Here is a 25,656-nt window from a genome sequence, read left to right on the forward strand (position 1 = left end):
AATATTTGTTCATAAATATTAAAATATTTGTTGCTTAAAAATGTAAAAAGTTAATATGTATTTTGCACTTTGTATACACACATATATAACGCGTATATTCACTTACCGGCCATTTTATTAGGTACACCTTGCTAGTATTGGGTTGGACCCCCTTTTGCCTGAATTCTTCATGGCATAGATTCAACAAGGTGCTGGAAACTTTCCTCATAGATTTTGGTCCATATTGATAGCATCACACAGTCGCTGCAGGTTTGTCGGCTGCACATCCATGATCAGAATCTTCTGTTCTACCGCATCACAAATTTGCTCTATTTGATTGAGATCTAGTGACTGTGGAGGCCATTTGAGTATAGTGAACTCATTGTCATGTTCAAGAAACTAGTTTGAGATGATTGAGCTTTGTGACATGGCGCATTATCCTGCTGGAAGTTGCCATCAGACGATGGGTACACTGTGGTCATAAAGGGATAGACATGCATGGTCAGCAACAATACTCAGGTAGGCTGTGGCATTTAAGCAATTGGTACTAAGGTGATACAAGGCAGGATGGATCCATGCTTTCATGATGTTTATGCCAAATTCTGACCCTACCATCTGAATGTCGCAGCATAAAACAAGACTCATCAGGCCAGGCAGCGTTTTTCCAATCTTCTATTGTCCAATTTTGGTGAGCCTAGCAGTAAAAATATTGTTGCTTCTCTCATCACAGCACCCACGTCCTTGTCCTCATCTTACCTCTGTACACACATGCATACACAGACGAGCAGTCTTTTGTTCACTTATATACTCAGCACATGAAACAGATGTGCAAGAATACACATGCACTTACACCATATACAAAGCAATACTCAAAACAAAGTCTTCCCTAGGGATGAGCATGTGAAGGGGTTCATTACTCCACCGTCTGCCCCTAGCATGTGTGAGTGTACCGTGTGTTTTTGTGTGTCCGTGTGTCACACACACACACACACACACACACACACACACACACACACACACACACACACACACACACACACACACACACACACACACACACACACACACACACACATATATATATATAGGCTATAGGCATGTACCAAAACAGTACCATCATGTTGGGGCTCCTTCCCAAAACACACACCGTTGTTTAAAAGCCAAATCTTTCTTTTTGTGTAGAAGGCCCCATTAATGTGATATTTAAGGGTTTCTGGTATGGTACACGCGAACACACACAGATGTTACTATGTAAGATTGTTTCCTTTTTCCATTTTCTTGTCTTCACAATTCTGCTTTATGCTTCACGTGTTTGCATAAGTGCGTTTGCATATGTATCAACATGCATGTGTATGTAGCGTGTCACCTTGATTGCTGCAGATTACAGTGAGAATCATGAAGCCAAGGGCAAACTAGGAGAAAAAGAGAGAGAACAAGGGAAAGAGTGAAGCGAGGAGGAGGGGGAGAGGAGGTCAGTGAGTGCTTCCGTGAATAAAGTGAGAGTGAGTGAAAATTGGATGCAGAAAACAAGAGAAGAACAGAGTGAAACAGCAGTTGAAGGGAGGAGTGAATCGAGACAAGGAAATATATTTTGTCAGCTTGCAGAATAAGGCAAATACTGGTAGTCCCTGGTGATGGTGCACTTTGTTTCGACAAAACACACTTGGACACGTTCAGATGAGTGCTGCGTGTAAGGAAGCGGTTGCTCCTCCACAGTTCCTCACTAATTGGCAATCTGCTGCAGTGCTCAGTGTGTGTTTGCTTGTGTGTATGGGTGTTTTCCAGACGGTGCAATCAGACACAGCTACCCTCTCTATGGAGCGTTACTCTGCTGGACAGACGGACTGCAGTTTGTGTGCCATGGTATTTGGTTTTATCCTCCCGGAGATGCAGAATAGTTCCTTGCGTTTTATGTGTGAGATAGCAATTTGGATAGAGAGATGGAGAGAAAACAGGATATTTTTAGTCCAGACTCCATTAAATATTCATCGGAGTGTGTTGTTGGTCTTTGGGGAGGGTACTGTATGTGTATTTGTGTGCGGGTCAAGTTGTGCCTAAATTGTGGGGATCAAATGTCCCCACAATTATAGTAAAAAGTGATGTCACTTGCGTTGTGGAGAGCTGCCAACATTTCCCATGAGGACAATGGCTTAATAAATGTATGACTTTTTGAAAATCTAATAATGCACGTGTTGCATTAATCTAAGGTGTTGCATTAACTGACATACTAGGGCTGCATTTAAGTCCTCTTTTTTATGCCCTTCCTTCGCTAACTTCCCTCTGTTTTGTTCACTCGAATGTCTGCAATGGGTTTAAATGGAACACCCTAAGCCCTTGATCACTGAATCTGCTATGGAGCCATGCTGTTTAATCTCAGTATAACTCTTCTAAACTGCATGATTGACCTAACTTAACTAACAGGTGTAAACTACTTTTCCCTCCATCGTTTGAATCGTGTAAGGTTTGTTGGTAAATTAAGTTGTGACGTCACAGTCATGTTGCATTGTGGTCTATGGATCTGCCTGAAGTGTACATTCGAGTAGACTTGCTACCTCTGTCAAAATTGAGGGGTCAAGGGGCTATAGAGGTAAACTTTACAAAGTTGAAGGCAGTTCAAAATGGTGGTGGGGATTCCCCCAAGGGGAAGTGCTTAGGGAAGTTTGTGAGTGCATGTCTAAAAGTGGAGTTAAATGCAGCCTAGAGCAGAGTTTCCCACGTGGGGATAAGCGAACTCCTGAGGGTTCATGAAGGATCTGCCACAGGTTTCAGAGTGAAGCATAATTCAGGGCGGATCCCATAATGCCTCTCATAAACAAAATCCAAATGTCAGTTTATGGAGATATAGGGGGCAAGAAGAGAAAGGGAGGGGAGAGATGATATATTAGCATAGCATGTTAGCATTATACACAAGGACATGATCAAAGCAGGTTAGTGTGTCACCATGAACAAACAGAGCGTACACATGCACAGAAGGCCACAGCACCAAGCCAATGACTGAGAAGGGTCCGTTTGCAGAACTATAAGCAATGCCCCTACGAGTTACACCTATTACTACTAGTTACGCCTTCCGCAAAGAAAAAAACATGGATGTCATTTACGGAAATAGTAAGGCTGAATTATATTGATTTCAGATATTACGAAGAATGAAATAATAGCTATTAGTGAAAAATGCAATACATTATACAATCAAATGCATATTATGTGGTAATTAGTTACAAAACCTAACCCTGACCCTATTCGTACCCCTTTAATAAAAATTGTAATTACTATACCAAGTATAAATGTTTGACTTTTACAGAAAAATACAGTACAATGCTATAGTAAAAACATGTTAATTGGTTAACAGTTAGTGACCTTACTATACACAGTGAAAAACTGTAAATAGTTTTTTCAGTAAAAATTACATGTAATGTGATGTAAACGTGAAATGTATGGGTTTTGCAAGTAAAAACTATGATTTACCATATAACTTATGGGTCCTGCGGTAGGCTAAATTATTTACGACAGCGGTAATGGACAATTCTGCTTCCAACCTGTAGGGGGACCGAAGAGGAAAAAAGCTTTAAAGGACAAGTTCGGTATTTTACACTTAAAGCCCTGTTTTCAGATCGTTTCTGATGAAATGCAATGGTTAAGATTGAAATTTGGACAAATGCTGTTGGCCCGAGAATTTTCGGTTTCTGTGGTAGCACCCCCCCACCTCCACAATGGTTGCATAGGTGCACTGGAATAATCCTTCCTAAAACGCATTAAACTTTCGTTTACAAAGACGTGAAACTCACCGAGTGGTCAGGGGTGTTCACTGATATGCTCACACAAAAATCGCTGCAAAAGATGCTTTCCAACAGGTTTTATCGTAGTTTTTGTCCAACTCCATTGACTTGTATTGGATGAAAAACTACGATAAAACCTGTTGGAAAGCATCTTTTGCAGCGATTTTTGTGTGAGCATATCAGTGAACACCCCTGACCACTCGGTGAGTTACCACAGAAACCGAAAATTCTCGGGCCAACAGCATTTGTCCAAATTTCAATCTTAACCATTGCATTTCATCAGAAACGATCTGAAAACAGGGCTTTAAGTGTAAAATACCGAACTTGTCCTTTAAGTTAGTATGTGTTGTTGTAGTGTTGAGCACTGTTTGTCTCGATTATAGTATCTGAATAGGGTTTATCTGTAGTCCCACAAAACACACTCTAATGCACACAGGTGCTGCGCTGTATATGTACCACCTGATTTCCCTGTGGGTGACACTCCCAGCATGTGTGTGTCCTTGCTTGCATCTATCATTTATCTTGCCTTTGACTCCATCCCGTGACAGTTCTGTCTGGTTGAGTTGCTGAGTGTGTTTTAATAACAGGTTGAGTGTGTTTGATAAAGTAAAGCGATGCGAGCATGCACACACGCAGATTGGAGTCCTACAGTGTGAGCATTGAGATGGAGACAGACAGAGAAGGGATGTGGACGGCAGTAGACAGTGTTGCTAGGAGACCGCACACAGTGACTGGTGTGAGAGACATGGTTTCACATCCCTCCCCCATCCCTACAATACACTTCCTTTTCTCTCCGCCTGTTTTTTCATTCTCGTTTCTTGTGTTCATTGTCTCCATATTCCCCTCCATTCATCTTTCCGCACTTGTCCTCCTGTCTGTCTGCTCTGATCTATCTATCTGTTCATATCTGTCTTGCCTCTCTCTCTCTCTCTCTCTCTCTCTCTCTCTCTCTCTCTCTCTCTCTCTCTCTCTCTCTCTCTCTCTCTCTCTCTCTCTCTCTCGAGGTTCCTTTCGTCTTTCTAAGCACTTCCTGCCAGACTCTTTAACCTTCCCCAACCTCTCAAATGTGGTCTCCTCCCTCCTTCCTCTTTTTCTCCACCTTTCTATCTACTCCCCCCATTTCTCTCTCTATATATCAAATTCATCTCTGTCTGTGTCTTTCATTCACACTGTCGCACGAGAGCGCTCTGAGCTTCTGAAGTGACAGGAGAGCAGTCGCCAAAGCGACAGCTGGCCGGTCACCATGACAACAGCCAGGTGCAGGGTATAGGGATAGCACAATAAATGAGGGATGGGTTATGTGACTTCAGTTCACACACACATGCACGCATAGATTTTGGGAAGATCTGCAAAATCTGCAGTTCAAATAAAAGACTAAATTACATACATACACATTTGTCTGTGTTTTTTGTATTACTTTGTGTATTGTCATGTGGTTGGTTGTTTATGCAGTGGATGTATTGCTGTGTGTGTGTGTGTGTGTGTGTGTGTGTGTGTGTGTGTGTGTGTGTGTGTGTGTGTGTGTGTGTGTGTGTGTGTGTGTGTGTGTGTGTGTGTGTGTGTGTGTGTGTGTGTGTGTGTGTGTGTGTGTGTGTGTGTGTGTGTGTGTGATGTGTGCAAATGCCATCTGTTCCTGAGCTTTAATGATCTGTATTACTGACCTTATGACCCACACATCTATATAAAGCGTGTGTATGTCTTAACTGGATGTTGCACCTGTAATGAGCTGCTTGAAACAATGTTATGTGCTTAAATATGTGTGTGGACAACATTTATATACAGTGCATATAAATATATCACTCATTTAAGTAAATTTGTAACATTGATCATATAGCAGACACATCATGTGGCAGACACATGACACAATATTTGTCTTCCATTTAAGCCCAAGATGCTCTATGGATCATTCTCAAATCATGATGGAGAACATGATCATCAGCTTTTACACAAACTGCTTGAGTGCTGCTGTCATTAAAACAGAAATTACGATTTTTCAATCTTATCTTATCATTTCAATCTTTATCTATTTAACTCTTTATTAAATTGTTATGCTGATTGGAGAAGCCGGCATATGTCATGTAGTGAGAGTGAAGTCTGTAACTTCACCTGAATATCAAGTTAGGACATTTGAATATTTTTGACAAGGTAAAAAAAAACATGCATGGATGAATCATCCACCATATGATCAATAACATACATTAAAAAAATATATAAATAGATATAGCCTAGATACTGTGGGGTGAATATTCATTTCATGCTGACTAAAAATAAATGTAAATAAAAATACCAAATGGAAGGATTTTCATTAGTGTTCATTTGATGCTTGATGTATATACTAAAGTTACATTTTTTTAAAGTTATAAAATATAAATGTATAAATGCAGATGGGATTGGCCTCTATAACATGTCTAACTAATTATGTTGTCATAACATAAAATATGCTTCAATAAATCAGTAAATGTGTCTTAAGTGATGCTCAATTCAGTATTTATACTGAAGCCCACCTTTGTGATCAGTATGTTGTATCAGTTACAGTATTAGACTCTGTCGCTTTCTGTGCACTTTCAAAATTGTATCTGTGATTCTGTATTTGTAAGTCTCTGTTTTTGGTAAAGTAACAGTATCTGTGATTTCTCAGGCTCTGTGTGATGTATAGTGTTATATGTTGTGGAGATTGTATTTACAATCTGATTATTGTAGCATCAGTTCTGTTGTTGGATTTGGAGGGAAAAACTTTGAGGGGAGCATGTTCGTGTAATCCTGCCAGGAAAAACAATATCCACACTTCCTCAACTCTCTTGATATCTGTCTGTCTTACCATAGTTATAGCCTAGGGGAGCCTTCATTGATTCCCATTTTCAAGTGTCTCACAAACCTGCCTAACTCCCTCCATAGCTCTCATGTGTGTTACACGAACATGCGTACTAATCAATACGTGATATGATTATGTATGACAGTTCCTGTGTTGGGTACGCTGCCAGAAGCTGGTGTCTGGTTATACATCTCGTTTGCAGCAGGTCATAACAGCAAAAGTGTGTTCTACTAAGTATTGAAGATGCTAGCCTTGAAGGGGTTGAATAATTTTGAGACCGCAGAAGTCATTAAAAGTTGCATTTTCAGTTGAATTTGGGGAACCACTTGAAACATTTGTTGTGTTAGGCTATTTGACTGACTTTTGTTTGATTTGTTCATTGCAAACAGCTGAAAGTCTGTATATTTTGTCATTAAACTTGATTTGCAATGGGGGTTGAATAATTTCGATTACAACTGTATGTTGTTAGTCGATGATTTCTACCTAAAGGGACACATTAATAAAGCACAGAAATAATGTTAACAAGTACGGGCAGATGGGAGTATATGATGCCTCCTGAAATGGATGGATTGATTTTCTTCAGAATGGTCTAGACTGAGCTTAAGGTTCTGAGGTTACAGATGCAGATGAGATGTGGACCATAATATAAAGAACTGAGTCATCAGCATAGCAGTGAGTAGAAAACCTGTCTATTGAGAAATCTGGTTTGGAAGCAGAAAAGGAGTCAAAACATTAATCTCTGTGTTATTCAGGTTGTGAGCATGTAGAGCCTCTCCAGCTGACTTGGTAGTTAATGTTATTCAGGTAAAACCTAAAACAGTGGTCAAGAAATAGCAGTCTGGTGATCATAAGTGTGTTATTCACAGTTTTAAAATCTCCATAAGAATTAGAATATGCTCTCATCTGAGACAGTCATCATCAGCGGGGTGGATGACTGGACCATGCAGTGGGTAGTGTCAGTGTTGGTGGAGTTGCAAATGATGACCACTTTCAAAATGTTTCACTCTGCCTCTGTGTTTGTTTCAGCAGTGAGTGTGGAGGCATTAGGACGCGGAGGAGGATGGAGAAGATGAGAAGGTGGAAAACGGGCATACGTTAGAGACTAAACTGTTCATTCATGTGTTTGCTGATTTGTGGTGACAGAATTTTTGGGGGGGAGGAATATGGTGATAGGTGTGCTATGTATACTGAGGTCTTCTGAGGAAATGATTCAGGGGTTGACGCATTTAAACATGAACAACATCATTTGAAAAAACTAGATGCCCTTTTTTCACAGTGCCTTTCATTTTATTACCAGTTGTGGCTATTAAACACAACATTACACTTTATATGCACTACCTTCTGACTTTTTTGGCATATTTGGACCGAAGTAGGAAATAAAGACTTAAAGGTACAATATGTAAGATATTTGCATTAAAATATCCACACACACAAAAAAACACTAGAACAATGTTGTATATTTGGTGACCTGTATACTAACATTATTCCAAATGTTTACAACAATGTGTAAATCCAGAGAAATTCACAATTTTAACCAGTTTAATTCCACGCTCCGTCACTGCGTCGTCAAACTGTATCTTTATTTTTTTGAATAAGCGACCTCTAGCAGTGAAACTTACATGCTGTGCCTTACATTTTCTATTTGTGTAATTGTAGATATATATTTTGTTGTTTTGAACCAGGTCAAATATGTTACTACCAGGGCCACAGTAAGCAATTATTGGGCCTGGTAAAAAACCTTCGCTTTCCACCCCCCTCCGCAATCCAGTCTAGGCGATGGATGGATGGATGGATGGATGGATATATAGATAGATAATATTAACATGTAGATACTAAAGGAAGATGAGAACTTTTGGTGCCTGCTGAAAAAATAAAATAAAAATAATGGATGGATAGATAATTGATCCATGTGTTGTTCAGTTGGTGAGCGTTTAGACTGAACAGAGTGAGCCTCTCCAGCTGACTTGTAATAGTTCCCATTATTCAGGTAGAACATTAAAAAAACAATGTTCCGGGCTCATGACAAAAGGCCCTTTTCAACAGCCCTGGTTACTACTACTAGTATTTGCTTCTCTTAAATTTTCTTCTCTGATGCATGTTGTGGTCTTCTGTTGAGTCCTATAAAGATCCATGAAGTGGTTTTGAGAACAGCAGAACAACTGTACATGGAGAAGAGAGCATTAAGTGTTTATTAAAAGGTGGAGTTTGGGTTAGCTGAGGACTTATTTTAGAGGAAGTCCATGAAGGTTAGCACTTTCCAAACTTGCAGCCATTCTTTCCTTCCTTAAAGGGATACTCCACCGAAAAATGAAAATTCTGTCATCATATACTCACCCTCATGTTGTTTCAAATCTGTATGAATTTCTTTCTTCTGCTGAACAGAAAGGAATATATCTAGAAGAATGTCAGTAACCAGACAGTTTTAGATACCATTGACTTCCATAGTATATTTTTTTCCTACTATGGAAGTCAATGGTATCTAAAACTGTCTGGTTACTCACATTCTTCTAGATCTCTTCCTTTCTGTTCAGCAGAAGAAAGAAATTCATACAGGTTTGAAACAACATGAGGGTGAGTATATGATGACAGAATTTTCATTTTTCGGTGGAGTATCCCTTTAACAGATTTCTGCAGATAATTTTCTTGTCTTTTTCTTGAGTCCCACAGATTTAGTCTCTATTTTTGTACAGTTCTTTGTGTTTGTAGAGAACACAATAAAGTAGACATCTGAAACAGCTGAAAGGTAACTGAAAAAAAGAGATCTGTCCTTGTATTTTTTTATTCAATTGAAGCATCACCATACTGATGTAGCTGAACTGTTAAAGCCACATATAGAAATATAAAAACCCAGGGGCCTCATGTATAAAACTTTCCACAGATTACATCCTAAAAGTGTATGTATACACAAAAGCTAGATTTTGCATATGCACAGAAGTTTTCAGATTTATTAATCCATGCGTACACCAGAACCTGCACAAAATTCCCTTTATAAAACTCAAACTCAAAATCAGCTGAAGATATATATATATATATATGGAGCTTACATCGCCTAGTTTTACTATGCATAACGTCATCTGCATATGTAATTCCATATGCATATTCCTATCCACGTGATACCATGTTTTACGGTATAAGACGTTAAGAAAATATGAAATTCGGACTATAAATGCAATTTTCACCTTACATTGCTAAAAATCATTCGGTACCCTTGTCTTGTTTATTCAAACTTGTGCAATCTTACCGTTTCCTTCAAATTCTATCCTTCAAATGCACTTCAGAATCTGGTCTAACATATTCGGATGCAAGGAAGGTCTTTAGGATTGCTAGAAACTTCCAGGAGCAGGATTGGACACCCCTGTTAAGAAGTTTGGCTCACTCTTAACACAGATAAATTGTTGGCATAGGAATGATGAAATCAGCTGTTTATCTAACATTTTTAATGGCAGGATTGTATGAAAATGTACCGAATATGTAGCCTGGCTCCGCCCTCCTATGCACTTCCGCTCAATTTTGGGGTTTTCTTTGGCCAAATTTTTCCCGGTCCAGTCAGCGAACAGAGGGAGTGGCTGAGAACGATGACGTTGAGGTTGTGCGCTAGTTTGAGTTGTAGGGTTACGTCACGACCAAACGTTAGCGATTGGTTATGGCAGATCCAGAGTGGCTCTGGGCAGATTCAATAGTTTTAAACTTTAACAGAGTACCTGCCTTCAAGGAAGTTAACGCTTGTCAATGGAGAGTGGCCAGACTCTCTGTACAAATGAAATGTACGAGAGTCTGGTAGGACCAGGCTACCGAATATGTACATGCATTGTATGAATATGTCAGGAATCAGGATCTCCATCCATCGGTCCATTTCTCAGTCAAGCATCAGTAAATGTGTCTCAGTTGATGCAGATAAACTGCCGTGTATAAAAGTTTGAGTCAGTATAAGCTGTATTCATCTATGACACTCTGTATTGCTCCATATTCGTCTCTAGCTCCCCTCTACTGTAAGATCTGACCCAGTTTACTATGAAGTTTAACTTGCAGGCATGGGTTTAATGAGTAATTATATAAATTCATTTATTTTTCATTCATAGCTTCCTTGAGTTAGGCAAAGACTGGAAATAAAACTGCCCGTGTGATCCAAATAAATTACATCTGCTTGCGTGATTGCATGTGTGTTTGGTCATGTTTGACTTTATGAACTGGTTAGTGATGCATGACTGCATAAGTGGGTGCCTGGATGCTCATGAGTCATGAATTATTATTGTGTATGTGTGTGTATTAAGTGTGTTTGTTGTCTTTAGGACACTAAAACTGTGTGAAAACATTGGAGTCCAGCTATATTCCTGTTACATAGCAATACTGCTGATGCGCTGGACGTACACGTATCTGCACATTCAGCAACATACTCAGCTAACCCACTCACCTTCTTCTCGTCATTGCTCTCTATCTCTCTCTCAGTCCCTATCTCTCCTCCTCTACCGCGCTTTCCCTTTTTCACTGTCCTGGAAAAACACTGGAAAAGCACAGCAGTTGACAGCTGTATCCTTTTTAGCCAATCAGAGCTCTCTCTCGTACTACCCGGCACTCAAACTCAGAGCACTCTGTACAATATCTGCCCCACAACAAGCAGCTCGAACACACTCATTCTCTCTCTCTTCTTCTCAAGCTAGCTTGCTCTTCTCTACTGCCAGAATGCCTGTGTACTACATGTGACAGGCTGCATTACAGACCACAGATTTACACAGGCACAGCCGGGGCAGCCCTGGAGCCTGCAGCCAACTGAGCCTCTCATTCTTACTCAGATCATCTTCCTCTGATCTTACTCAGATCATCTTCCTCTAAAGGCCCCACATGCCCTTTACAGTCCACTGTGATAAAGATGAAGATGAAAGTGCAGTGGTGATGACAAAAAAGTGGTGACACTATTTGTGTGGTCATCAACACAGGGTTTTTTCAGATTTTCAGTCGTGCCATTCTCTATGTATTTACCATCCTTACAACGCGCTGGATGCTTCACTGGAAGTCGAAAAGTAACTCACTCCCGCTAAATGTTTACTCTTTGAATTCTTGCACCCGGGAACAATACAAGTCGACACCATTATGACAAAAAATTTTGCTAAGAAGTATTTCCTACTAAAGCAAGGTGGTATTTGACTCTTGTCAAGCGTATCCATAGCGGACTGGTGGGTGTGGCCTTGGATGGCAACATGCCCAGTGCATTATGGGTGTTGACGTTTTCCTACCTATTTAGCAAAAGGGATGACAAGTCTTTTTTTATCTGTTTTCTGTAGTCAGGTAGCACGGATTTCAAAATTGTTTCAAAATTCTACTGTACAGGCAGCCATGTTTTATTGAAAGCCCATTTTGCCTGAGGTACCCCTTTAACCAAGTGCCTGCATTTCCCTCTTTTACAGGTAACTGGGACGGGGGAAAGCTTTAAAATACCTTCCCCTGCTCCTGATTGGTTCTCTATACCATGAGCTCTGGCTCCGCCCAGGATGTGGCGGTGGAGAATTTCCTGCGTGACATAGAGAGGCGGGGCCAGTGGCTGCACTGCGCTGTTATTGGCTGTGAGGAGGAGCATCCACGTGGCAACATGAACCTGCTGTACCGCAAAAGTCGACTGGACTGGAGACACAGAGATCAGGAGGGCAAGAAAAGGTAAAAGAGAGAGACAATAATCAGAAAGAAAGAAATCTGTGAGCCTGCTGTAGGAGAATAAAGGAATATGTGAGGAGAGAGAAAGATAGAGGGGGGTTACAGAGATGCTTTGCAGTGCTTAAATGAAAGTTAAAGAAGGGGGTGAGAGGAAGATTAGTAAAATCCTTACTTGATAAAGAAGGTGAGAAAAAGGTGAAACGGAAGGAGGAGCGTATAGAATGAAAAAGATTAGAAGAAGAGAGAGAGAGAAGGAAATGGAGGAATATGACACGATTAAGAGAAGTCTTAACTCTGAAATAGAGACATTTGTCTTTCATATTTTATGCAAAGCACCCAAATCTTCCTTTCGTCTGAGAGATGGAGGGAGAGAGCAGGATATATTCAACACAATCTGCCCCTCTGGTGTCTCAGTGGATCAGCAGCTGGAAATTTTGAAAACAGACTTTTTGTTTAATTATCTTACAAATAAATATAAATAACTATCAATTTATTCCATTTTTTTTTTTTTTTTTTTTTTTTTTTGCTTTTAACTAGTTAACTTGAAATTATAAAAAGTTGTTTTTGTATATTTTTTTTAATTATTTTTTAATTGTTTATATGTAGCAACAGGTGAATCATGCACTGATTTTACAATTCTGGTCAATAATAATTTTTATCTTATGGATGATAACCAAGAAATTGTTGGTATTAAATATCTGTATTTTATCTAAATAAATTAAAATAAAAGACTAAAAAATAAAATCACTTCTTGTAAATGTGACAAGTGAATTTAGGCATCACAAAATAATGCATGAAAAATGGATGTTCATTTTGAGATTTATACACAAGATTACATTTAACAGCATTATTAAATGTATTAGTGTTTGTAAAGATTAACTTTAAGTTAGCATTAGATGATCACAAAGATGAACAATAAAATATACAATATCGACCGAGACTGATAACCTAAAACTGATATTAACTGGTAGTAATATCATGCATCCCACAAAATAAAAACACTCCTTTTTGTTTTGTAAATGTGTGTACCTACTTAACCATATTTTGGGGACAAATTTGTACCCAGAAGTGAGTAAAATTAAAGTTAAAGTGTGTGTGTCGTGTCAGCTGTGATTTCCTGTCCTAAATCCACATTTCTTCTTTAAGACACATTCAGTTTCATATGTAAGTCTGTATATTACCATATTCTGCAATGCTTTGTTTACATCTTCAACTGTGTTCTTTTGAGTGCTTTGTTCCATCTTTAATTCCTTTTAGCTGGGCCGGATTGATTGCAGCCTTAACGCCTCTTTGAGTTCCTCTTTCTCCATCTCTGTGTTTCTGGATGAAGAGGAGAATGCATTTAGATGATTGTCTCTGACACCTGTGCAAATGGACATCAAAGCGCTTTTCATCCGCTCTGTGTTCTACATTCATGACACACGCAGAACCCACAACACATCCTGAGCTTAGACAAACACGCCTGCTTTTATTATAAACTGCTCACACATGCAGACAGACATGTGCTGTCACATCAAACATGCTTTGATACATGCACAGTATCTTCAAGTAGTGATCTCGATCTTCTTCCAGCTCTTTCTCTCCCCTTTACAGACGTAAAGAGATACACAAGAGGTCACCCACGCATGCTCGCTTTCTGTCTGGAGGATCTGTCCACTTCCTCTCTCTCGTCCTCCCACTCAATCCCTCCATCCTCCTCCTCTCTGCTGCTGAATGCAGATGATTCTCATTCATTTATCAATCTCTTCCTGTTCCCCCTCTGCTTTTCTCGCATCTTGCTGTCAGTCTTTGCATTTGAGGGGCAGCAAATGAATGAATGAATCAAGTGAATCATTTAGGATGTTAGTAAACTGATTCTGCACTCTAATACAAAGAGAAAGCCATGTAAGAGCCACATGTTGTGCAGCCTTAAGCAAAACAACAGAAATAGAGCAGACATAAATCGCTTCAGTTCCCCGTACCTTTGAGCTTTCACTCTGCCATGTGAAGCATCGCGTCAAATAAAAGCAAACAACCCAAAATCCTCAGATATGAGAGAAAACCTCATGTGACTGTCAGTCTGTTCGCTCTCATATCAGATTTTAACGTTCCGATATTTTTGGCACAAATGTGTTACAAACCATAGCATTTATTTTGTACAGTGATTAGCATAAAACTTTAGTATACACTACCGTTCAAAAGTTTGGGGTCAGTCATTTTGAAAAAAATCATTTAATACTTTTATTCAGCAAAGACGCATTAAATTGAAAAAAAGTGACAGTAACGTTGTTACAAAAGATTTCAAATAAATGTTGTTCTTTTGAACTTTCTATTCCTCAAAGAATCCTGAAAAAAAGGTTTTAAACATTGATAATAATAAGAAATATATATTGAGCGCCAAATCAGCATATTAAAATGATTTCTGAATGATCATGTGACACTGAAGACTAGAGTAATGATGTTGAAAATTCTGCTTTGCCATCACAAGAATAAATTACATTTTAAAATATATTCAAATAGAAAATGGTTATAAATTGTAATAATATTTCACAGTATAACTGTTTTTAATGTATTTTTGATCAAATAAATGCAGCCTTGGTGAGCATAAGAGATCTCTTTCGAAAACATTTTTAAAATCTTACCGATCCCAAACTTTTGAACGGTAGTGTACAATATTTTGTTTCAGTCACCAATTTGTTGTGGACAAGCGACATTCCTGGAGTGCTGATATTTAGCACTGGGACGTTTCACTCATTGTATCACCAACCAGAACTGACACATATGTAGTTGATACACCGATCAAGTGTGGAATACTGGCTTTTTGAGTTTGAGTTTGGAAAACATCCAAAATTAAACATCACACAATGAGAGAAAATAATTCAGTCCAGTGGTTTGTTCTGAATATATTACTGTGGTGTGTGCAGCTGAAACTGTGTGTCTGTCTTTCATGGATTTTATGATGGGATGATTAAACCCATTCTGGTCTTTTTGTCCAGATTATACCTGGAAGTCTCCATTGCCAACTCATATGCCGTGTCCCCTGCCTGCACATCATATCCTGTGGTGCTGTTCTTTTCTTTTCGTGTGTGTCACACTCTACTAGCTCAGCATCTTCTCTGCCTTCTGCCTGACAACAGAGACTCACACACACATGAACACACACACACACACACACACACACACACACACATTGCAGAACAGTGTATTGATGAGTCGCCTCCATCTGGACTTTGTGCACATCAACCTTCATAAAGGTCAGAGCAGGGGGACACGGTGGACTCTGGACAATGTTTACACATCTTAAAAGTTGACTGGAGGAAGTTCATGAATTTCTAATATAACAGTTGAGCATTGGAAGAAAAAATATGCTCACAAAAGAGATTTATTTAATAGCTGTAATTATTTGAGATTGAATAGAGACTTTCCTTGTTTATTTTTTTATTTTTTTTTTATTTCTCATCAAATGCTTGAAAAGACCAAATTGTCTACTGTATGCTTTAATTCTATCCACATTATTTATATTGCTCTATATTTTTGCTGTAAGAATTGTCTCATATCGGTTCTCATTTTTCATTCAAAGAACATCTAGAAAACACTTGAAACTTAGCTTAAACTCCATTAAGTCTTGAGATATAAAAATAGCAATATCAGTTTCTTCTGGGTGGTTATGTTACAAGGAAAAAACATCTCTATCTCTAAATATCTCCAAATAATCTAACTCACCCCATCACCAGAAAACAGCATTAGTGATTCATTTCTCTTTAAGTGTGTGTGTGTGTGTGTGTGTGTGTGTGTGTGTGTGTGTGTGTGTGTGTGTGTGTGTGTGTGTGTGTGTGTGTGTGTGTGTGTGTGTGTGTGTGTGTGTGTGTGTGTGTGTGTGTGTGTGTGTGTGTGTGTGTGTGTGTGTGTACATGCATGCACATATGCCAGTGTGTGCTCTGTGTTTGTGTGTTTAGAGAAAAAAAATCAGCAAACAATAAACAAATGACCGGCTAGTTGCCTTGGAAACAGGGAGAGCATACTAGTAGATTCAGGAGAATAAGAGAAGATGCAGAGAGAGGGATGAAAGGAAAGACAGGGCCCGTGGACAAAGTCTTTTTTGTGTTGGGGAAGAGAGCAAAAGATCAGCTGATTAAACAATGCTTGCAAACATGTCATGAGGAAATATTAAAGGAATAGGGCAACCATTTTTATATGAACTGTCCCTAAGAAAACAGGATATAAGGTCGCAATGAAACAGAGTCCTGCATACAGTACGTCACCAGAGAGAAGTGTGTTGTTAAACCGGAAGGTCCTGTTAAGACTTCTGTTTTTAAATAAATAGGTAAAATATTCATATACATGGATAGATTTTTAACATTTATAACATGAATTTAGAAAATAAATAGGGTGATTTTAAGCTGACTTAAGAGAATTGAAGAGGGAGAAGATGAAACAAAACAATGGAGGGGACCTGAGGACAATGAAGGAGTGGAGAAGGATGGGAGGGTAAAGGAGGCTGTCACAGGTCTCTCTGGGTGTCTCACAGGCTGGCATGAACTGTTTCATCTCTCATCATTCATCCTGAGCGTGTGTGTGTGTGTGTGTTTGTGTGGACCAAGTGTCCTCACAAGGATAGTAAAACCTGAAATTGCCTACATTGTGGGAACCACACAAAAAAGCATAATGAACATATTAAATATTATTTTAAATAAAATCTAAACATATGTCTGTGAGGGTTTAGTTTAGGTTTATAATACAGAAATCATTAACTCGTTATAAAAACAATATAAGTCAATGGAAAATTTATGTTATGACAGAGTGTACATATTATTTGTATTGGTCTGTTTGACTGTGCAGTAGTAGGGGGGATGTATTAACTCCGGAAATGAGGAAAGGATGAGAGTGAATAACGGGGGCTGTAGAGACAAAAATGAAATTGACTGTGAGCTATTAATAGAGCCTTTATCAGTTGAAATGAGGAGAGAGGGAGATAAAAGAGGAGAAAGTGGGATGCCTACAGCACAATGAGAAACAAATGTATTATTCTTATCTCATAAAGAATCTCTCCACAAAGAAACTATTCCTTTTTCTATTCCATTCCCTGATCTTTCTTTCTCTATTCCCATCTCCCATAGCTCCAACTATAAAGATGCCTCCTCTGCAACAGTCGGGAAGGTTCGGGATCTGGCGTCATTTCGGCGTCATTTCCGAATGGGATTTATGACGATGCCAGCGTCCCAGGACCTGTCGCCTCACTCTTGTGCTGCTGCCATGGCACCACGCTCTCAGTCCTGTCATGCTGTGGGCACCGGTGAGGGAGAGGAGTTTGAGAATGGGTATTATCCAGACTCAGACCCTCAAAACCAGTCAAATTCATCCCGCTGCCCCCCAACCAAGCCTAAACGCCACCCCAATACTCGTCTCAGCTCTACGGGCCAGCAGGAGCACCCTTCCCGTGGGGTCCATGCACCACCTGACACTCCGCCACCTCCACCTCCCAATCACCCACCCAAACACCCAGAGAAGCGGAATGGTAAGTGAGCAAATCAATAGTATATTCATGCTAAAATTAGGGATGTGATTCGATTAAAAAAAATATATAATCTGACCAGCGATGATTCTTGAGTAGAGAAAGTTCTCATAAATTGCTGTAACTCTGATGATTCGGATATCAATAAGGAGCCGTCTGACATGTAACATAACCTTGCATCTAAATTTGTGAATTATTTGAAAAAATTTGTTGCCGGGAATCTTGAACTTGAACGGGAAACTCCCATGTCTAGTTCTTAATTATAAATGCTAATGACTCATGACTATTAAACCATCCATTGTTTCCTGACAGTATATTGTTAGTCATTCATACATATTTTCGGTTGAACTATTATGGAATTGATTTGAATCAAACATAACTTATATTATTATCTCTACAGAAATTTGGGCCTTTGTTCGGCTTTCTAATTGTCTCGATTAGAATTCTTAAAAAATTATGATAATGAGTGTTATTTTTCTGCCTCAAGAAATTATTTTATTCATAAGATAAAATCTATGAAAATCTTTTGTATTTCAGTATCATTTTGATTCATTGTTAGAAAAAGAAAAGATGCCATTTTAATTTGTATAAAATCATGTACAATAAGACCAGGAACATGTATTAATAAAAGTAAAATTAGTCACATTTGATTTAATGAAACCAGAAAGCTGTACACACCTGGCATGTGGTCTCTGTAAAAATGCCCTCTCTCTCTTAGCCTTTGTGTCACTCTTTTTTCCCCTTTTTTCTCTGCTTTTCTCTGTTAAACAGCAATGAAAAAATCTGATTCAGGTGAAATGTCAGGACGAAAGGTCCCTCCGTTGAAGCCCAAACGGAGTCCAAGCACACAGCTCTCCTTTGACCCCCCGCCCCCTCGGGTCCCTCCCCCAACCACACCCCTTCCCTTCCAGAGCTCTGAGCCCTCTCCACGGGGCGAGGGTGGAGATGACGAGCCGGTTTACATTGAGATGGTGGGCCAGGTCTTCACCCGAGAGACTCAAAACGCCCCGACTCCTCACCCACTCACGCCCTCCGCCACCACGCCTGATTCTGACTCAGACCAAGGAGAGGCCATTTACGAAGAGATGAAGTACCCCTTACCAGACGACAAAACTCGAGAAGCCCACCGCCGCTTACCACTCAAACATGAGCGTATGAAGTCCTCTAAAGCATACCACTCCTCCATCATCTCGTCCTCCACCTCTTCCTCGCTTCCACGCCCCTCTTCCTCTTCTCCAGCCTGCACCTCTTCCAAGCCTAAAGCTACCGTCTCAATCTCTCACTCCTCTCCTCTGCCTTCGTCCTGCTCCTCTGCATCCTCTACTCCCGTACCTCAAGCCCTCTCCTCATCACCACACCCTCCCCGTGCTCCCACACCCTTCTTGCCGCCAGGGTCCAAGCCTGAACATGAGCCCAGCTCCAGTAAGATCCCAGCACCCTTCCCTAACTTGCTTCAACACAAGCCTCCTCTCCTAGCTTTTCCCCAGCCGGCCGCTGCCTCCAGTGGGATAGGGGCTCAACATAAGACCAGCTCGGCCAAGATCAGCGTGCAATCAGCCTCCAGCCTGCCTACCAGCACCTCCTCCAGCTCAAGCTTCACCAGCACTTCCAAAGATTCCACTGGAGTTGAGAAAGAACGAGAGAAGGAGAGGAGGGAAGGACAGCTGGGACCCACACCGGGACTCAGAGCCCGCAGTCATTCCACTCCTCTTCCTCCTTCATCAAAGTCCTCCTCTCCATATTCCCACCATCATCATCATCACCACCCTCACCACAGGCCTTCCCACTATCACCATTACCGCAAGCCTGAGAAAGAGATGTCGTTAGTGGGCAAGGGGTCAGGACAGTCCTCCACCCAGACGCAAACGCAGCCTAAGGAGGGCAAGTCTGTCAGCTTCCTGCTCAAGTCCGAAAAATCTGAGAGGGAAAGGGACCGAGAGAGGGATCGTGATCGAGAGAGAGATCGAGAGAGAGATCGTGATCGAGAGAGAGACCTGAGCAGCACACCATCTTCCAGTCATTCTGAGACCCCCTCCTCAAACACATACACACACACTTCTCAAACCGGCACTAGCACCACGCCAACGCCGAGTCAACCATCATCGTCCACAGCAGCCACGCCACCTTCCTCCTCTTCTTCCTCCACTCAGCGCCCTCCATCTCGCTCTCACATGCACCGGTCACACACCCCGCACTTGTCCCATGGCCTTCCTGCTTACAAACCTCCCCCCTCTGACAGCCCCCTGCTCTGGACCTACCCCTCGGTTGGCTTCCGCCGACCGCCTGCCTATGATAGCTTGCGCGGGGGCTTGCAGTTGCCATCCTTGCACACAGACCCCACTAAAACTGGATCTGCTGCCCAGGCATTGCAGGCCAAGGCCGGGTTCATTCCCTGGGAGAGTGCAGCTGCCTTGGGGCTCACAGAAGAACAGGCTTACTGGCCCATGCAACGAAAATTATCATTCAGTCATGGGAGCCGAGACACTGAGAGTGAGTAATGGTTGTAGGGAGGGTGGAATGAGTATGAGGAATGATTATTGAGGGGGTTCTCTTTCTATTGTACTGTCGTAGATGTTTAATTGTGTTTTTCTCTCTAATGCTCTGTAGAGGAAGATGGAGGTGTGTGGAATGGCAGTGCAGATGCTCTATTGAGGAGAGAGAGGGATGACCTAGCAGCCATGCGGTGTGGCGGACACTCTGGAATACCTGTGCGGGCAACAGGGAGACACAGCGAGAGCTTGGCTGGGGCGGATGGACCACCAGGGTTGAGAGGACTGATACGAGCGGGCCTGCCCTTACCCTGCCAAACCTTCCCAGCATGCCGCAATGGAGGTGAGATCCAATTGAAATGACATTAGCACAGGCTTTCTGCCATGACCTCAGTAGTTAAACTCTGGATATAGATCAAGCATGTTTAGGTTAGAGATAAAACATTTGTCGACTTAGTTCATAAACCACTGATTGAAAAGGTTTAGTTGCTTTATAAGATGTAATTTGATGTTAACTCATATGGCTGCTAGGATCAGTGTGCATTGATTTGTTTGAAAAGCATCAGATTTCATTAAAGAATAATAAGATAGCTATAATGTCATTGAAAATAAAGTTTTAAACCATAATGAAAAAATCCGAAAAATCATGTTACACAATTAGCTAAGCAGAACAAATATTCCTAGCTAACTAGCTGCAGTACCCGTTACAGTTATGGGATATTATTGGATATTTAAGAATTGATAACTGTATGCCACCAGTGGCTTAGCGGACGGGCACGCACTGCAGGGGGCCCTGCTTGTTGGAGGGCCCAGCAATAACCGTGCCAAGTTGCGCCGATAGACGATGATATCTAATGGATTTGGCATATCAAGAGGATTTGGCATTTCCAATTACTGTATTAAATAATTATTATTACTACTACTACTACTTTTATTATTAAATTAATATTACAATTAATTTGCCCCACAATAATTTTATAGTGCATCACCCCATAACCAACGCATCGTGAGGAAAATAAAAGCTTAGTAAGATTAGCTTACTCTTCATTTCAAAAACAACTTGTTTGTCATAAATACTTCTCTTCTAATTTTTTCACTACTTATGGGCCACAAGAGAAATATTAAGAAAATAAATTAAGACCGTTATATACCGTTATCAACATGTTGAAGTAGATTCAGCTCTCATCTTGTCATTATTCTTGCCCCGTGAATTTGCCACAAATGCTACGCCACTGTTTTCCATGATACATTCCTGAGTGAATTGACTAAACACTTGAGTCATGCAGTATTCATGTGCATTGCACATTATGCATTTAATTCACAGTCTAACTTAGCCAAGCAATACATGCATTACACTGTGCAATGCACTTTTAAATTAAGTCAGTGTCATTTTTACAATGCAAACACACCTGCTTTCAATGCAAATGAGGTTCATTATAGAATGCAACGCATTTACAGACGTCAGCGCTATTTGCTTGCTGCAATTAATGTTGCGCTATTAGTGGAAAGTAGTGTGGAAAGCAGGCTGAATTTCATTATTATCTGTAGAAACAGTTTGTGTACTGCTTCTATTCATCAAGGCAGCAATAATTCATCAAATTGTGATAACGAAGGATAAGAGTGTTATAAACGAGCACATATCCAGATGGAACTTTTAAAGAATGATTTAGGTGGCTGGATTGCAGTGGTGGGGTGTTGCTGTACAGTCCCAGCATGCACGGCAAGCATGCCAGATCATGGTGTACTTCATCCCATCCTCCACAACCTTACGGAACTGCAACATGCAAATTTCATTAGCCTTAATTTTTGTCCACGTTAGCTCTATTGCGTTATTTGCATAATTCCTTTATATGAACAATGCTATCAGCGAGCATAATTCCTTCTTAGTGATATCCCCCTCCATGCTCTTGAATGCTGTCATGTACATTTTAACATATTTATTCTGCTTTCTAAAAGATGGCAATAGGAACTGATTCATGTAAGGTTAAAACTATGCGACTATTTCCATTATTAATAGTGCAAGTTAAGATATATCCTAGAATTAAGGATATGTAAACTTTTGAACTGGGTCATTTTTATAAATTCAGCTTTTTTTGTCTTGTGGACTATTTGCAAATCTTTCATGTAAAATATCTTATTCAGGACAGTACTAAATAAAGAAATAACATGAATTTTGTATAATCAGATTCTGCAAGGTGTATGTAAACTTTTGAGCACGACAGTATTTTAGATTTGACTTCTTGAGACTTAACCTTGCAAAACAATAACTTGACTCTGTGTCTATGATCTTTTATAGAGTTGGGTCGCCTTGGCAGGTCTTCCTCCACTTCAGGAGTGAGACAAGCAGGGGGTGACGTTCAAAGGCAGAGCAGCCTGCCGGCCAGAGAAGCACTCAACCAGGTAACACACGCCAGCACTATTAAAGCTGTCACTAACTCCACATAAACACACACTCAGAGAGTTATTATATACCTGCAGTGTTATAGTTTTCTTCAGCCCTGTTTAAACACACTCATCTGGGTAAAACTGCGATCATATTAGGTTTTGAGTATGAAATTACTTTGGACCTGCAGCCATTTCTTCTGCACAACTTCAAAGAAGGTATTTTGAAGAATGTTTCAAGTGGTTTTGTTCATACAATGAAAGTCAGTGGGGTCCAGAACAACACTTTTGTGCTCCACAGAATAAAGAAACAACTATGTTTACATGCACAACTTTTGTTTCAATCGGACTGAATTCATTCCGATTGATGAATCTAAATATAGTGTTTACATGAACGCTAAACATGTAATTGGGTTGATGTGCGCGTTTATGTCACAATCTTCAAAACAGAATATATTTTTTGACATGCGCACACTGCACGAATATAGAGTTTCCCGCTGTTTGCGTATAATAACCATTCTTCTACATTGGTTCTTTATTTGTTTTAAACAGCAGACTTAATATTTATTCATTTCTGGTCATAATTTGGAGACTATGGAGATATGAACCATTGTGCCGTGCTGATTATATTTATCACGCAGTAATAATGTCCCTCCTCGTGCCCAAAACTAGTCGTCTGCGGATGAGAGTCCAAAACAAGGACTGGTGGGACGTTGTCCTGCTCCACTTCACAGACGCAGAAAAAGGAGATTTTTAGAATGACGGAACACTCCTTTATATGACACTTTATTCAACGGGAAGCACAGCTCGTTCGGCGCACCATACGTTATTACGCTATTTCTACGTCATTGCACATGCGCAGTCCTTTCAGTTTCAGTTTTCAATCCGATCAAGTGTTTACATGTCCTCCCGATCGGATTAGAAAAGGAATAAACCACTGTTTACCAATGAGTAAACAATGAGAGAATTTTAATTTAGGGGTGAACTATTCCTTTAACTTATGTTAGTTTATATATCTTGAAATGCTCAATATTTATTTGTATATGTTGAAAATATGTAGAAATTAACATTAGCCAAAATAAAAGTCAGCATGAAACAGAAGTTGTGATCATGTCATCAGAGAAGAGATGATGTTGCCAGGGGGAGAGGGAAATTAATCTTTTTGATCAAAGATTAAGATGTGCACTGATGAAACAATATTCCATAAAAAAGTTGTCAGTTTTGATTTCATAGTGACCTTAATAAATGCTGTAAAATAAAAGAATTGTAGAATGTAGCAACAGTGTAAAGTACAAGAAGATTTTCCATATTTAACTCCACAGCGGTTCTCCCAAAAATTTAATAAAAAAAAAAACCTTGCATATTCTGTCTGGGCCTGATTATATATAGTACTGTAGATGCTGTTGCAATGACCTTTAATTCACCTCGTACACCAACCTGACACTCTGAGAAAGAGCTTATTTGCATATTGTGTTTTTCAGTGCAGGGTCTTCAGGAAATTCTTTGAATTCACACCGGCTTGTTCAGCCTCAGTCGGTGTAGATACTGCAGTAATTAATTAAATTCAGTTCAACTGGTTAACATGCTTAAGTGTAATTGAAACCAAGCTTGACAGTTACGGCAGGTGATCTGAAACTAATTTCATTCCATTTTGTGCCCCTGTGGCTGCTATTCCAGACAGTCATTAGGTAAATCGCGGAGCCCATTGAGTCACCAGCATCCCCACCCAAACATGTCTGTATCTGCACTGCACTCCGCTGCAGGGTCAATGAGTGCAGAGAAAAAGGGGGATGAATACAGAGCGGGAGCGAGGCAGAGAAATGCAGCAGAGGGAAAGACAGACAGGGAAAGGGGGAGAAAAATGCAGCATAGAATAGAAAAACGTGGCGACAGAATGAAAGAGAGGGGACAGACACAGCACATGGGTGGAGAAAACAGGTGCAGCAGGAAGAAAGACTGTTTTTTGTCAGTCTGTGGCAGGCAGACAAACACTCTGTGAATGATCAAACTCAAACCTAGTCCCGCTGCCGGTGTCTCTCCGTGTCGGTCGGTGACAGGCTTTGATTCTGCCGTCTGACTGTCTCCGTCAGCGGTTTGTTAAAGAGCCATTTTTGGAGTTTAGTACGTGTGAAAAGTTACAAGGAGAATCCAGGGAGACTGCGCACATGCAAAGCAGCTTATGTTTTTTTATGTGTTAACAAACTAGGGATATTCCAAGTCCTATAGTTCTAGCGGTGTGTGTGTGTTGTATTATAGACAGACTGGTGTGCAACACATGCAGGAAAGAATCTTTCATTTTCAATCTTGTTGAATGTTAGCGGCTGTACAGAAGCCTCTTCTTTTCCCCTGGTGTGCTGTTGACTCTTGGCAAAAGTTCACATGCTGACACAGTCATAGTGTGTGTGTGTGTGTACACCACAGAGATTGACTCGGTGAGCTGATATGACCTTCCCACTCAGAGAAGGGGGATGGGACGGATGCTGTGAGTTGGCGCTATGCCGCTATCTGGTGGCGTTCTTTGATATAGCACAAAGCACACACCCAGAGTCCACAAAATACACGTTATGTGGAAAATCTGAATAAAACTAGCCAGTAGCTTTATTAGTGGTTAAGTTTGAATCGTAATATCTATAGTCTGACGTGAGCGATTCCCGATGTGACTGCCATATCATAACCATTTTAATCTTTAAAAAAAAGTACTATAACAATTTATTTTCTCCAGGAAATATATATATATATATATATATATATATATATATATATATATATATATATATATATATAAATAATTACAATTTACAATACAAAATCTCTTTCAAGGCAAGTATTAATATCTGTGGCCTCCCCTCAAATCATCAATCACTGACAGGTGTACTTGCACTACCAACTGTTTTTCTCCCCTTTATTCCTCAACCTTGGCCAAAAATTCATAATGAAAATGCATCAAGCAGCAAAACAGAAACTTTTCACTGTTGTATGATATATTTGGTGATGATATAACAAAAAGAGAGAAGCATTGTGATAAATACATATTTATACCCTATAAAACATAATATAAAATAATAAAAAGCTGGAAATGGTGAG

The 25,656-nt window shown here is 40.1% G+C and overlaps 1 protein-coding gene across 1 annotated transcript in view; it reads left to right on the forward strand.

Moving 5' to 3' along the window:
- The window catches only part of nyap1 (neuronal tyrosine phosphorylated phosphoinositide-3-kinase adaptor 1), a 34,120-nt gene that overhangs the window by 4,497 nt on the left and 3,967 nt on the right, over window positions 1-25,656 (forward strand). The window contains exons 2-6 of the mRNA XM_082168699.1: window positions 11,967-12,213; window positions 17,307-17,704; window positions 18,473-20,191; window positions 20,309-20,533; window positions 22,487-22,590. Coding sequence (XP_082024825.1) covers window positions 12,029-12,213; window positions 17,307-17,704; window positions 18,473-20,191; window positions 20,309-20,533; window positions 22,487-22,590 — 2,631 coding nt within the window. The 5' untranslated portion in view covers window positions 11,967-12,028. The remainder of the gene's footprint in view (window positions 1-11,966; window positions 12,214-17,306; window positions 17,705-18,472; window positions 20,192-20,308; window positions 20,534-22,486; window positions 22,591-25,656) is intronic.

The sequence above is a fragment of the Leuciscus leuciscus genome, assembly GCF_965113295.1.
Source record: "Leuciscus leuciscus genome assembly, chromosome: 5".
NCBI lineage: Eukaryota > Metazoa > Chordata > Actinopteri > Cypriniformes > Leuciscidae > Leuciscus > Leuciscus leuciscus.